At 43.2% G+C, this 13,229-nt stretch overlaps 5 protein-coding genes across 5 annotated transcripts; all 5 read left to right on the forward strand.

Annotated features, from left to right (window-relative positions):
- Window positions 1–1,344: 1,344 nt before the first annotated feature.
- EAF01_010064 (uncharacterized protein) lies at window positions 1,345–2,718 on the forward strand (the record flags this gene model as incomplete). Its single annotated transcript, XM_038918321.1, has 3 exons — window positions 1,345–1,406; window positions 1,464–2,602; window positions 2,654–2,718. 3 exons carry the CDS (start codon window positions 1,345–1,347, stop codon window positions 2,716–2,718), a joined length of 1,266 nt encoding a protein of 421 aa, XP_038766291.1.
- A 534-nt stretch (window positions 2,719–3,252) lies between these two features.
- EAF01_010065 (uncharacterized protein) lies at window positions 3,253–4,579 on the forward strand (the record flags this gene model as incomplete). The annotated part of the gene is made up of 4 exons (XM_038918322.1): window positions 3,253–3,258; window positions 3,336–3,393; window positions 3,462–4,364; window positions 4,419–4,579. The coding sequence occupies 4 exons, from the start codon at window positions 3,253–3,255 to the stop codon at window positions 4,577–4,579; spliced, it is 1,128 nt and encodes a 375-aa protein (XP_038766292.1).
- Window positions 4,580–5,193: 614 nt separating this feature from the next.
- EAF01_010066 (uncharacterized protein) lies at window positions 5,194–6,461 on the forward strand (the record flags this gene model as incomplete). Its single annotated transcript, XM_038918323.1, has 4 exons — window positions 5,194–5,268; window positions 5,383–5,537; window positions 5,665–5,727; window positions 5,783–6,461. The coding sequence occupies 4 exons, from the start codon at window positions 5,194–5,196 to the stop codon at window positions 6,459–6,461; spliced, it is 972 nt and encodes a 323-aa protein (XP_038766293.1).
- Window positions 6,462–6,943: 482 nt separating this feature from the next.
- On the forward strand, window positions 6,944–10,084 carry EAF01_010067 (uncharacterized protein; the record flags this gene model as incomplete). The annotated part of the gene is made up of 3 exons (XM_038918324.1): window positions 6,944–7,177; window positions 7,245–8,696; window positions 8,744–10,084. Exons 1-3 carry the CDS (start codon window positions 7,082–7,084, stop codon window positions 10,082–10,084), a joined length of 2,889 nt encoding a protein of 962 aa, XP_038766294.1. The 5' UTR covers window positions 6,944–7,081.
- A 1,287-nt stretch (window positions 10,085–11,371) lies between these two features.
- EAF01_010068 (uncharacterized protein) lies at window positions 11,372–11,746 on the forward strand (the record flags this gene model as incomplete). Its single annotated transcript, XM_038918325.1, has 1 exon — window positions 11,372–11,746. One exon carries the CDS (start codon window positions 11,372–11,374, stop codon window positions 11,744–11,746), a length of 375 nt encoding a protein of 124 aa, XP_038766295.1.
- Between the last annotated feature and the right edge of the window lie 1,483 nt (window positions 11,747–13,229).

The following is a 13,229-nucleotide window of genomic DNA, read 5'->3' on the forward strand; positions in this document are numbered from 1 at the left end:
AATGCCTAGTCAGTGACAGTCAGGTACAACAAAACAATGGATTTGTTACCTTTTCACCATTTTTTTTTGGTACGCAGCGTCAAGGTTGTATTGGGGTTGATATATCGTGGTCTAGACCATTTATTGTTCTTTGCTCCGAGTATCTACTAGGGAGATAGTGTACAGAGTAGAGTTTCTTTCCTTACGAAGCTTGAACGGATTCCGATATAAGCTTTGGAAATGATACCGATCGAGAAAAGATATACGATGAGGTGTTTAGTTAGTTGTAGGGCTCCTCTGTGTACTACACCTACTTCCAAGTACTACTTTACAAACTAACTCTAAGTATAATATCTACCTCCACCTAATGCTCTGCATACCGGTATTATACTTACTTCCAAATACCACTCTTTCCTCCGCCTACCTAGCAGTTAGACTTGAACATAGTTCGATAATTAACTTCCTTCACACCATCACTCGGTCGGTTGTCGGGTATCTCCCTCCCTTAACCTAGGTAGGTAGATATACCGGACGGCTAGGCCAGGGGTTCAGGGGCTGCTAAAATAATAAACTTCACTCTGTTTTGATCTCGATGGAAAGAAAATTAAAAAATTAAAAAATAATCAACTATCAAAGTCATGAATGATAACAGTCCTCATACCGACAATATGTGTAAGTACCTACCTATATCATAATACGGAAATTTCATATTTTCCTCTCCACCTACAACACCAACTCCAACTCCAAATCCAACTCCAGCACCAGCACCAGCACCAGCACCAATTCAGCACAGAAACCTTGACACGAGAACATAGAGAAACCATGCAATCATGAATGCAATTCTCAAGCTCAAGTTGAGCTATTCATGTTGTGTTCATACATTCATCCAATGTCTAATCAACTGAACATTATCAGCGAGTCATTTGTCACTATCTGGACTTCCACAGCATTTGCACCCACAACTTCCATAGCGCTTATTGGATCCCGCTGTCGTTTGGGTACTCGCACAGCGTCAAAACAGCTTCCCATGGGATTTTGAAAAAGCCACAATGGTTGTAAGAATCCACTAAACCAATTTCGAAAGCGGTCAGCTGCCCTCTGGTTCAATCACGAGCTATTCACAAGCTATCACAAGTGACAGAAGAGCAAGCGAGGCTTTTTTTGTCTCAACATTCTGGTATCTCAAAGTCTCAAAGTACTTGGTATTTTGCCTCCCTTTGCGTGTCCTAACTATCCTTTACATTTGCTCCTCTTTTCCCGTCATAACATATGTGCATGCTCATAAGATTTACAGCAGCATCAAATCAAACTCTTCGAAGGATTGCACAAACCGCTCGGCATCTTAATACCCCTCAACTCAATAAAATGGCGACCCTAGGAGCATGGAGTAAGAAGCATAAGGTGACGGTGGTTGGATCTGGTAACTGGTAAGTTACAATTAAACTATGTCCAAGAATATCGATCACTTTGTTGATATCTGCTAGGGGCTGTACCATTGCAAAAATTGTAGCTGAGAATACAAAACAACATTCCGATCTATTCGAGGAGGAGGTTCAGATGTGGGTTTATGAGGAGGAAGTTACCATACCAAAAGACTCGAAACACTACGACGCCTCCAATCATTCGCCTCAAAAGCTTACTTCGATTATCAACAAATACCACGAGAATGTGAAATATCTGCCAAACATTCAGCTTCCAACCAATCTCATCGCCAACCCTTCTGTCGAAGATGCAGTTGCGAACTCTTCGGTTTTGATTTTCAATCTTCCTCATCAATTCATCGGTCGCATTACAAAACAACTCCAAGGACATATCCTACCATTCGCGCGTGGAATTTCTTGTATCAAGGGTGTGAATGTAACAGCCTCAGAGATCAGTCTTTTCAGTGAATGGATCGGTGAAGGATTAGGAATATACTGTGGAGCACTTTCAGGTGCTAACATTGCCAATGAGATTGCAATGGAGAAATGGTGTGAAACTACGATTGCATATGATCCTCCCTCAATGGACTCGCGTGCCACAACTCCAGCTGGACCATCCCCATCAAGCTCTCAAGTCAATCTCACCATTACACCTGCAGATGAGGAACATAAAGATGTCAAGGGAAGAGTCAGCAAGACAAAGTTGAAGGCCGTACCATCGGAATATCCGCCAATGGATCACGCCTTATTCAAGACATTATTCCATCGTCCCTACTTCCATGTTCAGATGGTTTCCGATGTAGCAGGTGTCTCTCTTGGTGGAGCTCTTAAGAACATCGTCGCACTAGCTGCGGGTTTCGTTGAAGGACGTGGTTGGGGAGACAATGCAAAGGCGGCTGTTATGCGGGTGGGCCTCCTTGAAATGGTTAAATTCGGCAAGGAATTCTTTGGAGAAACTGTCCATGGTGGTACTTTCACCGAACAAAGTGCTGGAGTTGCCGATTTAATTACAAGTTGCAGTGGAGGACGAAACTTCAGATGTGCGAAGATGGCAATTGAAAGAGGAGTGACAGTCGATGAAGTTGAGAACACGGAATTGAATGGACAAAAGTTACAAGGAACTAGTACTGCAAAAGAGGTCAATGAGTTTTTGAAGTCTAGAGGAAAGGAGGGCGAATACCCATTATTTACTGCTGTCATTAGTAAGTCATTGAGTCTATACTTGCAAGGATTTCGTGTACTAACAAGATCAGATATTTTGGAGGGCAGAAACACTGTCGATGATATCCCGGACTTGTTGGCCAAGTCGGATGAGTGAGAATTACAATAGCAATACACGGGCTGGGCTTACGGTAAAGACTAGATAGAAGACGCAAGTCTTTGATTAGAAGGTTAGAGGAATATTATGGCTTACATCAATTCTCTTTTCCTATTCTTCCTCGGAGATCAATCTTTGACGTCCGTAAGATTTTCTCCGGACCGACAATTTAGACTTATTTCTCGGAGATCTTCCCTCGGAGATCTGTAGAAGCCACCCATGCTCACTGTACGACGAGGTTCTGATTCCTCTGAAGATTTTGTTTCACCGTTGCGTGGGTTCTAGACCAATCAACGATCCACGTTAATAATTACAGGGGCTGACCCCACGAATGACATCGCTAAACCTTTTGTTGCGCGATGAATCATACGTCTCGAGCTTCTCAATGATTGCCCCGCGTACAGATTTCCAGAACCATTAATTCTAACTCTCAAAGAAAATAATCTCACCTCAGCATACTTACTGAACATAAAAATCTATCCATTGAAAAAAAGTAATTTAAACAATATATAAAGGAAGCACAGTTATCTGAAGATGTCGGTAAGTTACCAAACAAACACTCTTCTCATTCATCCAAGATGCCTCATTTCACAAGAAACCACTCTGACTCATTCAAGGCCTTTTACATAGAAAACCAGAACGTTGGACACAAGGACAGTACTGAAGATTGGCGCAGTAAGTTTTGGATATTCCGATTGATCCAGCTTGGGTTAAAGAGTGCGACTGACAAAACTTCCCTATAGTTCGAGGATACAACCCATTGACGCCTCCCGATTTGCTTCAACATGAAATTCCTCAAACCCCAGAATCCAAAGCAACAGTTTTGAAGGGTCGCAATGAGTCCGTCGATGTCGTGACTGGCGCAGATAAGAATGGCAGATTACTGGTAGTCATCGGTCCATGTTCAATTCACGATCCTGCCGCTGCGCTCGAATACTGCGATAAGCTCGTAGCTCTCAAGAACAAATACGAAGATGATCTTTTGATTGTCATGCGCTCTTACCTCGAGAAACCAAGAACAACTGTTGGCTGGAAAGGTCTCATCAATGATCCTGATATCGATAATAGCTTCAAGATCAATAAGGGTTTGAGGATCAGCAGACAATTGTTCGTGGATTTGACTGCGAAGGGTATGCCAATTGCTAGTGAAATGTTGGATACTATTTCACCACAATTCTTGGCAGATTTATTGAGTGTTGGAGCTGTTGGGGCTAGAACTACTGAGAGTCAATTGCATAGAGAACTGGCCAGTGGATTGAGTTTCCCAGTTGGTTTCAAGAATGGTACCGATGGTAGTCTTGGTGTCGCTATCGATGCAATTGGTGCCGTGCGACATCCTCATCACTTCCTTTCAGTCACCAAGCCTGGTGTCGCTGCCATTGTTGGTACAGTTGGAAATGAAGATTGCTTCGTCATTCTCAGAGGTGGTACTAAGGGTACTAATTACGATGCAAAGAGCATTGGAGAGGCAAAGGCTGCACTTGAGAAGAATGGTGTCAGACAAAGATTGATGGTTGATTGCAGTCATGGAAACTCGTTGAAGAATCACAAGAACCAACCCAAGGTTGCAGCCGTTTTGGCTGAACAAATTGCTGCAGGAGAGGATGCCATTATGGGTGTCATGATTGAGAGCAACATCAATGAAGGTAAGATCACCTAACTATCTTATATGATGAAATACTTGCTTACTCTGTCGTCAGGCGCTCAAAAGGTTCCAAAAGAAGGAAAGTCCGGTCTCAAACATGGTGTCAGTATTACTGATGCTTGCATTGGATGGGACGACACCGAGTCGGTTCTTGAAGAGCTAGCAAACGCTGTCAAGCAAAGAAGAGAGCTCAAGACTGGTTCAAATGGGAATTGAAGGACAGAAAAAATTGGGCAAGAAGCTTGGTTGTTAGGTGGGAATTGCGGCGCACATAACGAGCATAGTCATAGTATCCTTCGTCAGTACGGAGTTCTTGGTTTGAAAAAAAGGATTTCTGAATAGTTACATTATGCAAAACAATAGATATAGATAATTTTGCAGTCAATTTGTGGCATAATTTGTTCGGGAATGAAAAGACCAATCATGTTTTGCTTAATGCAATTTGTCAGCATCAAAGTGCAAATATTACATCTGACCAAATGATAAAATACATGACAGCGTAGGAAATAGACAAAAACTTTTGACGTTTAGTATATCTCCATTACAATTTAGAAATCATATCATGAACTTCCATATTACCGGGGATGATTTGAATACTCAAGATTTTGTAGCCATCGTTGTCCGAGAAATAATCGTGTAAAGAGTTTCAACCAATCAAAATCCATTCAGTGGTAAGCCTGTGCCTAAGGCATAATTTAGCTTCTTTTTCGGATCATTTTCGAACTATTTGTCGCCGCACCCTCACAACTTCAATCTCGAATCCCATTACTCAATTGATCAGTCAAACTCACCTTGAACTGATTCCCAGCTCAAGGGATATTTTGCACAATATGTTGGCCAGATCATGCCTGCGCTCGACGCGCTCGTTTGGGGGAGTACGGAATAATGCAATTAACGCTACAAAGGTAAATTATTCCCCATCCCCGAGGTTAAGATATACAACACTTCGATGTGGGCGGCAGTGATATCATAGGGGCAGTTCATTGTAACGAACTGAAGGCTGATGTAACATTTTACAGCGTGCCGCATCTACTTCCACTTCCGCCGAAGCCGCTTCTCCCTTTGGTATCAATATGGCTGCAGGTGCTGCTACCGCAGTGGCGGCAGGATCCCTCGCCTGGTACTATCATCTCTATGGCCAGCCATTAAACGCTATGACACCAGTTGAAGAAGGGTGAGTAGTCACATATCTTTCCAAGTCAAGTCGAATATTTGTGGGGTGATGGGAACTCCGGCAGAATCAAATGAAGACTTGAAGACAAGCAGCATATAAATTGAACACAATACTGATACGACAGCAGTCTTCATCCAACGCAATATCCTTGGGTCCACCAACAATACGCAAAGACATTCGATCACCAAGCGTAAGAATACCACTTTCTATCAAACAAATTGGCTTGTTTTAACAAAAGGGAATAGATTACGAAGAGGTTTCCAAGTTTACCAAGAGGTTTGCGCATCATGCCATTCTTTGAGCCGTATTCCATACAGAGCTTTGGTCGGTGTTACACACACAGTCGATGAGGCAAAGGCTATGGCCGAAGAGAACGAATACGACAGCGAGCCAAACGATGAGGGTGAAATCGAAAAGCGACCTGGAAAACTCTCCGATTACCTCCCATCCCCATACAAGAACGATGAAGCCGCTCGTGCTGCCAACAACGGAGCTTTGCCACCCGATCTCAGTTTGATGGTCAAGGCCAGACACGGCGGTGCCAACTACATTTTCAGTTTGTTGACTGGTTACCCAGATGAGCCTCCAGCAGGAGCCAAGGTTCCAGAAGGACTTAACTTCAACCCATATTTTCCAGGTACCGGTATTGCTATGGGTCGTGTTCTCTACAACGAACTTGTTGAGTATGAAGATGGTACTCCAGCATCAGCATCACAAATGGCCAAGGATGTTGTCGAATTCCTCAACTGGTCAGCCGAGCCTGAGATGGATCAACGTAAGAAGATGGGTATGAAGGTTTTGGTTATTGGATCTATGCTTTTCGCATTGAGCATTTGGGTTAAGCGTTACAAGTGGTCCCCTATCAAGACCCGAAAGATCGTGTACAGCCCACCTAAGACTGGCAACGGTCCTGCACATCACTAGATTCTCAATTTCTTTTGTTTAATGGGGGAGCGATGGGCAGGAAATAAATGTGCTACTAGTTTTATCTTACTGCGCGAATTGTATAAAGGAGAAGTTCTGAATGAGGGTGGTAGATAAAAGCTTCACTTTGGGAGCTAATGCTCAAGAGTGGTGGCAAAATAGATGTGTCCCAATATCCATTCGACTGTCGAAGATGCTCACGGAGACCCTGCATACTGAATTTCAAGATCACCACTCCTGGAAACTATAAAGCCTCCCAATATCAATTAATCATTCTCTCGAATACCTATCAATACAAATTGTACTAGTAATTTCAGTGGACCCTTCGGAGTGAATATTGAGCAGTAACTGAAAAAAGTCCCTCGCTAAATAAAAAAACTTGATACCCCAGATTTTCAAGTCCAGTCGGGAAACTTTTTTTTTTCCTATTAGTAAACTTTATTGCTCTTGACACAAGACTATTTACAAATTTCTTTTTCCTGGTTTTAGCCTTGAAATTTGTATCCATCGGTCTTTAGCTGTTAATCTTTGTATCAATTGATCTGCCAAGAGCAATTTTATCAAGCCTTTAAGACATAGCAAAGCGAAACAGTACTCAGGCGGCGGGATCGCAAGCCGCAATGGGAAAGAAAGTTGATGAAGTTACAATGACAAATGAAAAGGCGGGTGAAGCCAAGGGAGAGATCATTTCTTCTACGAATGTGTCTCAAGATGAGGTATTGTTCACAACTCTTTACATTAACCATGATGAACTTCTAGAACATAGCTAAAATTTTCAATCAGAACGAAACTACTGCGCCAATCGACGGTGAACAAGCTACGGGTAGCAACAAACGCAAACGCGATTTCAAAGCCGAGCGCGAGGCCAAGAGACAGAGAAAGGAAGAGAAAAAATTGCCTAAGAAAGCTGCGGCTATAGTTCGAGAGGCTGAGGAGGCGATTGCGAGGGAAAAGAAGTTTGCGGAAAAGGCAGAGGCGAAGAAGATTAGAGAGGAAGAGGCGGCTCGATTGAGCGAACAAAAGAAAGAGGGAAAGGCGAAGAAACATGAGGAGAATTTGAGACAACAGGCCGAGGATAAACAGAGGAGGGTAGAGGAGAAGAAGAAGGCGGCGGAGGCGAAAAAGAGGGATGCGGAGGAGAAGAGGAAGGAAAGAGAGAGAATTCAAGCGTTGGAGAAACAGGTTAGGGATTTGAAGAGAGGACATGGAAATGGGAAAGGGAAGGGAGCAAAGAGAAGTTGGGATAAGAAAGCAAAGGGCCCGAAAACCTCGCAATTCTTTGGAGAAGGATTAAAGGCGCAGGTTATTGGTGATGGTGATGATGAGGAAGCTGAGGAGGAGGTAAATGGGGAGGTTGTCGAAGAGGCAAAAGAGGAAATTAAGAAGATCAAATCGAAGCGCAGTTGGAAGGACCTCAAGAAGGGAAATGTCGCGCCCTCTGGCCTGGAAGAAAAGATTGCTGCTGCGAGAGCCTCATTAGCCCATGCTAAGGAGACACTGGATGGCGATGTTACTATGGAGGATGCTCCCGAACTCAATGGTGAGGAAGAGAATGAGGCCGAAGAGGAAACCTCTGAACCAGCTGTCGGTAACACCAATGTTGTCGCATATCCTTCTCTCGATCATTTGATCGAAGACAACGCCGAGGATATTCCTGAGTCTGCCGCCGAGTCCGACGCTCCATCGCAAACAGCAGTTGATGAGGAGAATGCAGAAGAAACCTCCGATGATAAGGCAGATGAGGAGCAAGCAGATGAGGAGATCCCCGAAGATGGCGAGGAAACATCGCCTGCCGTTCAAGAAGAAGACAAAGCCGAAGATGATTCTTCCAAGGAGAACGCTGCACCAGGAGCCGATTCAGATATGGAAGTTGACGAGCCCAAGGAGGAAGTCGAGGCCAGTGCAAGTGCGAAGAAGCGTTCAAGAAAGAGAGTCAGAAACAATAATCGCTTGGAGGCCGAGGATACACCAACAAAACCCGCAACACCTGCTTCATCTAAGAACCAAAAGGTCAAGACACCTGCAGCTACACCTCTCTCATCAAGGAACCAAAACGTTAAAACACCTACAAAATCACCTGCACCAGCAAAAACAAAGGCGACAGTTGCAAAGAAGGGCAGGCCTCCAGTGAAGGCAGCAAACAAGGCTCAGACTGCCCCCAAATCTCCTAATGTAACAGGAGATTCCAAATCCCCAAAAGCCAAACGCGGAAGAGTACCAAAAGCTAGAGCTGCCGTTCTTGCCTCAGCAACAGGACTTGATTCTCCAGCTAGGAACACCAGGAGATCGGCAAAAGCCAACCACTCGTAGAAGAGCCAGAGTCTACGAGTGGTAGTCAACTTCTGGATATTAGTTTGAGTCACCATAGCTACGAAATTGATGAAGGCACAGTTGATGAATTGGGAGGAACAGATATAACGGGAACCAATAATGATAATGATGATGATTTTTACGAGTCAATCACCTGCGAATCCCCGGAACATTTCAATCACGAATCTCAAACACTGTCGAAAACGCTACAATCATTTAACAATATGGAACTACCTATCCTGAGGAAGACAGAATCACTCGATCTTGATGCTTATGAGAGTGACTCCTCTGAGCTATCTGATTTAAGCATAACCGATCATCCCTTTCTAGCATCAGATAGTAGCGGTTTTGGTACGATTGAAGTTGATGTTCCTAGTCTTCTGAGATCAGGAAAGAAACAAAGACCGCCTATGTATTCACCTTACTTTGCTCTACCACTATCTTCCACTCCATCCAAGTCTAGTAAATCCATAGCTTTGAAAGGAGAATCTACAAACAAAAATTCATCTCCAAAAAAGGGATCCCCCCAAAAACGGCCTCCTGGCATAATTTCATGTATCCCTTTTCCACCTTTATCTGCACCTCATTTTGGACTCATCCAGGAAAGACTTGCCCACGATCCATTTCGACTACTCATAGCCGTTACATTTCTCAATCGCACTCATGGTAAACAAGCCATACCAGTTTTCTACACTCTAATGGATCAATACCCAACCCCACAATCAATAGTCGATGCTCCCAAGGAAGACATTGTCTCAGTAATCCGACACCTAGGCCTACAAAATCAACGCGCAGCTACTTATCAAGCTTACGCTAAAATCTTTTGCGAAACCCCACCAGTAAAAAATAAACGGTATGCGGTCCATGATTACCCCACTAAAGGACTCGGTCGCGACGTCAAGAAAAGCGAAGTCCTTCCCGAAGAATCCGTAGACCCGCGTACGGGATGGGAAATCGGACACATGACCCAGGGACCCTATGCGATTGATAGTTGGCGCATTTTCTGTAGGGATTTGTTGTTGGAGAAAGCGAAGGGATGGAATGGCGAGGGCAGTGAGGGAGAAGGTTTTCAACCTGAGTGGATGAGGGTGCTTCCAGAGGATAAGGAGTTGAGAGCGTTTTTGAGGTGGATGTGGTTGAAGGAGGGGTTTGAGTGGGATCCGGTGACGGGGGAGAAGGAGGTTGCGGGGAGGGAGGTCATGAGGGCGGCGTTGGAGGGGAGAATTGCGTGGGATGAGGGGGGTGGGTTGAGGATTCTGGATAGGGAGGGGGAGGGGGTAAATGTTGATAATGTTGGTGAGGCGGATGGATGAATATCGAATCGTTAGATGGGTGAGCTTGTTTTCTGGTATAATAGTCGTTTGATATAAAGCTTAGATCATGTTGTACACTCTCTGTATATTTCAAAGATATCGTATGTAGATTTTCAAAGTATGACAACAAAATTGAAAATTAAAAGCACAAGGGAATTGTAAATATTGTATCTATATTCGTGTGTTTCCTTCCCTTTTCTGTATATCTGGGACTTTCAATATTGTGGTATCTTTTATTTCTACTGTTCTCGTATTCTCTCTTGGGGATTTAGTCAAGTAAGAGGATTTTTTATATCTTCTAAATACTCTAGCGAGTGTTCGGGTACTCGATTAGTGTTGTAAATCCCGCTTGACTGTTCTCTTTTACTCTCTTCCTCTACTCTTTTTATTCGAATTCGAAAACGCAAAGGGTCTACCTGTTTATCGTTCATTTTGAGTTGTGATTCGACTTATCAAAGTTAAGAGTCGAGGTGAAATTTCATGTCGAAATCTCGCGTCGAAATGTTAAAATCTCGGCATGTGGAATATGAAATTTAATAGGGATGCAGAGGGTTCTTGATTTTTGTGTGAGGTAGTGAGGTAGTGGGAAGGGAGGGGTAGGAATGGGAGTAGGGAGTAGTGTATGATTGGTGGGTTATTTTACGTTGATTTTGAGGCTGCTATGGAGAGAAAATGTAGGAAATTGGGGTTTGGATTGTGTGTGTAGAATGGTATGATATTGCATGTTGATATTGGGGTGCTATATACATGTTCGCTACATTGTATCAGAGTTGCTGTTGTTTGCGAGGGTATATGATGCTATCCTCTTTGTTGCAGGGAGAAGACATATTCGAATAACAATGCTATATATTCAAGCGATCGCTAGGGTGATAAATGTGTCAAAAGTTACGGGAGGCGGAAACACATAGCCTGCATTGTAGAGCGTGCGGGATTTATGACTAGAGTTTAGCCAGAAGAAGGAAGTTAGTCTGCGAAGTACATTGTTGAAAGATTACTTTTCTTAGAGGTTTGATCAGTAATACTAATGTGCCAAAGAATCTCGACTGAATTGGTGGACGTCCATCTAGTCAGCTTTGTTGAGACAAAGAAACATATTCTTTGTACAGAAAATCATGACTTGAAAGATATCACACTTGAATTTGATTTCATCCCCATATGTTTTTCACAATCTTCATAAACATATACGAGTTTGCATTCAATCACACTCAGTCCAGCCAAGTCATCAAAACGAAACATTAATTGACCAGACTCCCTCCCTCTAATACCTCTTCACACACGATCTCCAAAATGACTCACAAATACCCAGATAAAGAACTCTCACAAATCATCAAAGAACTCCAAGAAGACATTCCCAGCTTTCTCGAGAGTCCAAAATTCACACGCAATGAAATTGAATTCATACACGCCATGAATGGAGTTGTTAATCACGGAGAAGAATACTTTGAAAGCCCACCTACGAAATCGGTGCCGTATCCGCAAGCTCCGAGGGGAGGTGCTGCTGTCAAAGTAGTTTTGTTTGTAACGGGATTCTTGATCTTGGTGATTTGGTTGGCGTTGGCTTCGTTTTGCTTGTTGGTTTATGGGGCTGTTGGTGATGTTGGGGCAGGAGAGGGAGGAGGGGATTTTTGGGGATTTTTTCAGCGCTTGGAGGAATGGTTGTAGGGGGTGGGTGTTTACTTCTTTGACAATTTGAGTCTTTGAGGTTTGCTATGATTCGGAAAAGGTCGCCTCTCATGCGGACTTTCCTAGTCGGATGATCTACGATCTTCGCAGCAATTGTGTTGTTTGAGGTTATGCGTTTTAGAATAAGCTATACTTAGGCTAGTATCTTCACTGTTCGGACTACACATTAGTATTGTTAGCGATGAATTACCTCACACTACTATAACAATATTCACACCTGGTCATACTCAAAGATGTCTCATCAGTCACCTGTCAAGTTCCCAAGTCAGAATACTACGTCATGGAAAGACTTGGGGAAGTTGTCTTGTCTTGTATCTGGGATCAAAAGTCCGTTTGGGAATCCAAATATATTCCCGTGGTCTCTTTGTTCCAACTGGATAGCATTGGTATTGTCATCTATTTGTCTCAGAATATGCAAGTCTGAGGAGTCTTTTTGAAGCGATTGGAGTTCGATCAAGAACTCGCTTGAAAGATTGTGCTCACAGAGAAATTCGATTCGATTCCTATACGCTGAATTGTTTAATTGATCTAGTTCTCTCAGACATGCTGCTTTTCTAGGCAACGCGAGACTTGTCAGGGTTTTTTTGGTTGGGATACCAGACCGACCTATGTGCAGTGCTAGAAGTACAGCGAGGACATGAGAGGGTTCGTGTGAGAGAATCATGGATCAAGCACATTAAATCATTTCGTCAGACCGGATTACTTTCTTAGTTTAACCACATCAGTCCTTTTCTTTCCCTGTTGACATCTCTCTCAGGTATATATTACGATGCCTTTTTTGTTTTCCTCTGTTCACAAACTTCGATTACATCAACCTGTCACATCGTCAAACCATCACCACATCCAATTTCAGCAGACTATGGGAAGATTTCGAGCCACATGGCTCCAAAGCCAAGGATCTCCTTCAGCAGAAGTAGCAATCACCGAGCCTGAACACCTGTGTACATGCACAAAATTGACCGTTCAACATCAACCTTCCGGAATATATATCGGCGTATTCCCAGCACTGGCTGTGTCTCTTGTGTTATGCATAGGCCTGATATTCTCGTGGCCATCGACAGAAAACAAAACAACTTGTGTTGGATGGTTATGCAACTTTCGGAGAAGATGAGGTAGCATTAGGTGAATTTGGAATCTAAATCTTGACATTTCTGCAATTTCTTGAGTACATGATGACGGATAGTTTTGATCTACTGTGTTATGATATGACGTTCTTTCAAAAAAAAACAAAAAAAAATGGCTGTAGATTGTATCAGATTTCCACGTAGACATATTTCATAACATATCACTTATCAACCCCTGCGTTTTCTCAGACTCTTCTCTTTGATATAAAATCTTTGACGACGCTTCGAGATCCTTCCGCGTGTTTCATCTCAAGAACCGCAAATACACACAAACAGTTTGAACTTCCATATCACACAGCCATCCATAAGAGGTCCCTCCCCATACAAATCAAATCAAG

This window comes from Botrytis porri, assembly GCF_014898465.1.
Source record: "Botrytis porri strain MUCL 3234 chromosome Unknown BPOR_015, whole genome shotgun sequence".
Taxonomy (NCBI): domain Eukaryota; kingdom Fungi; phylum Ascomycota; class Leotiomycetes; order Helotiales; family Sclerotiniaceae; genus Botrytis; species Botrytis porri.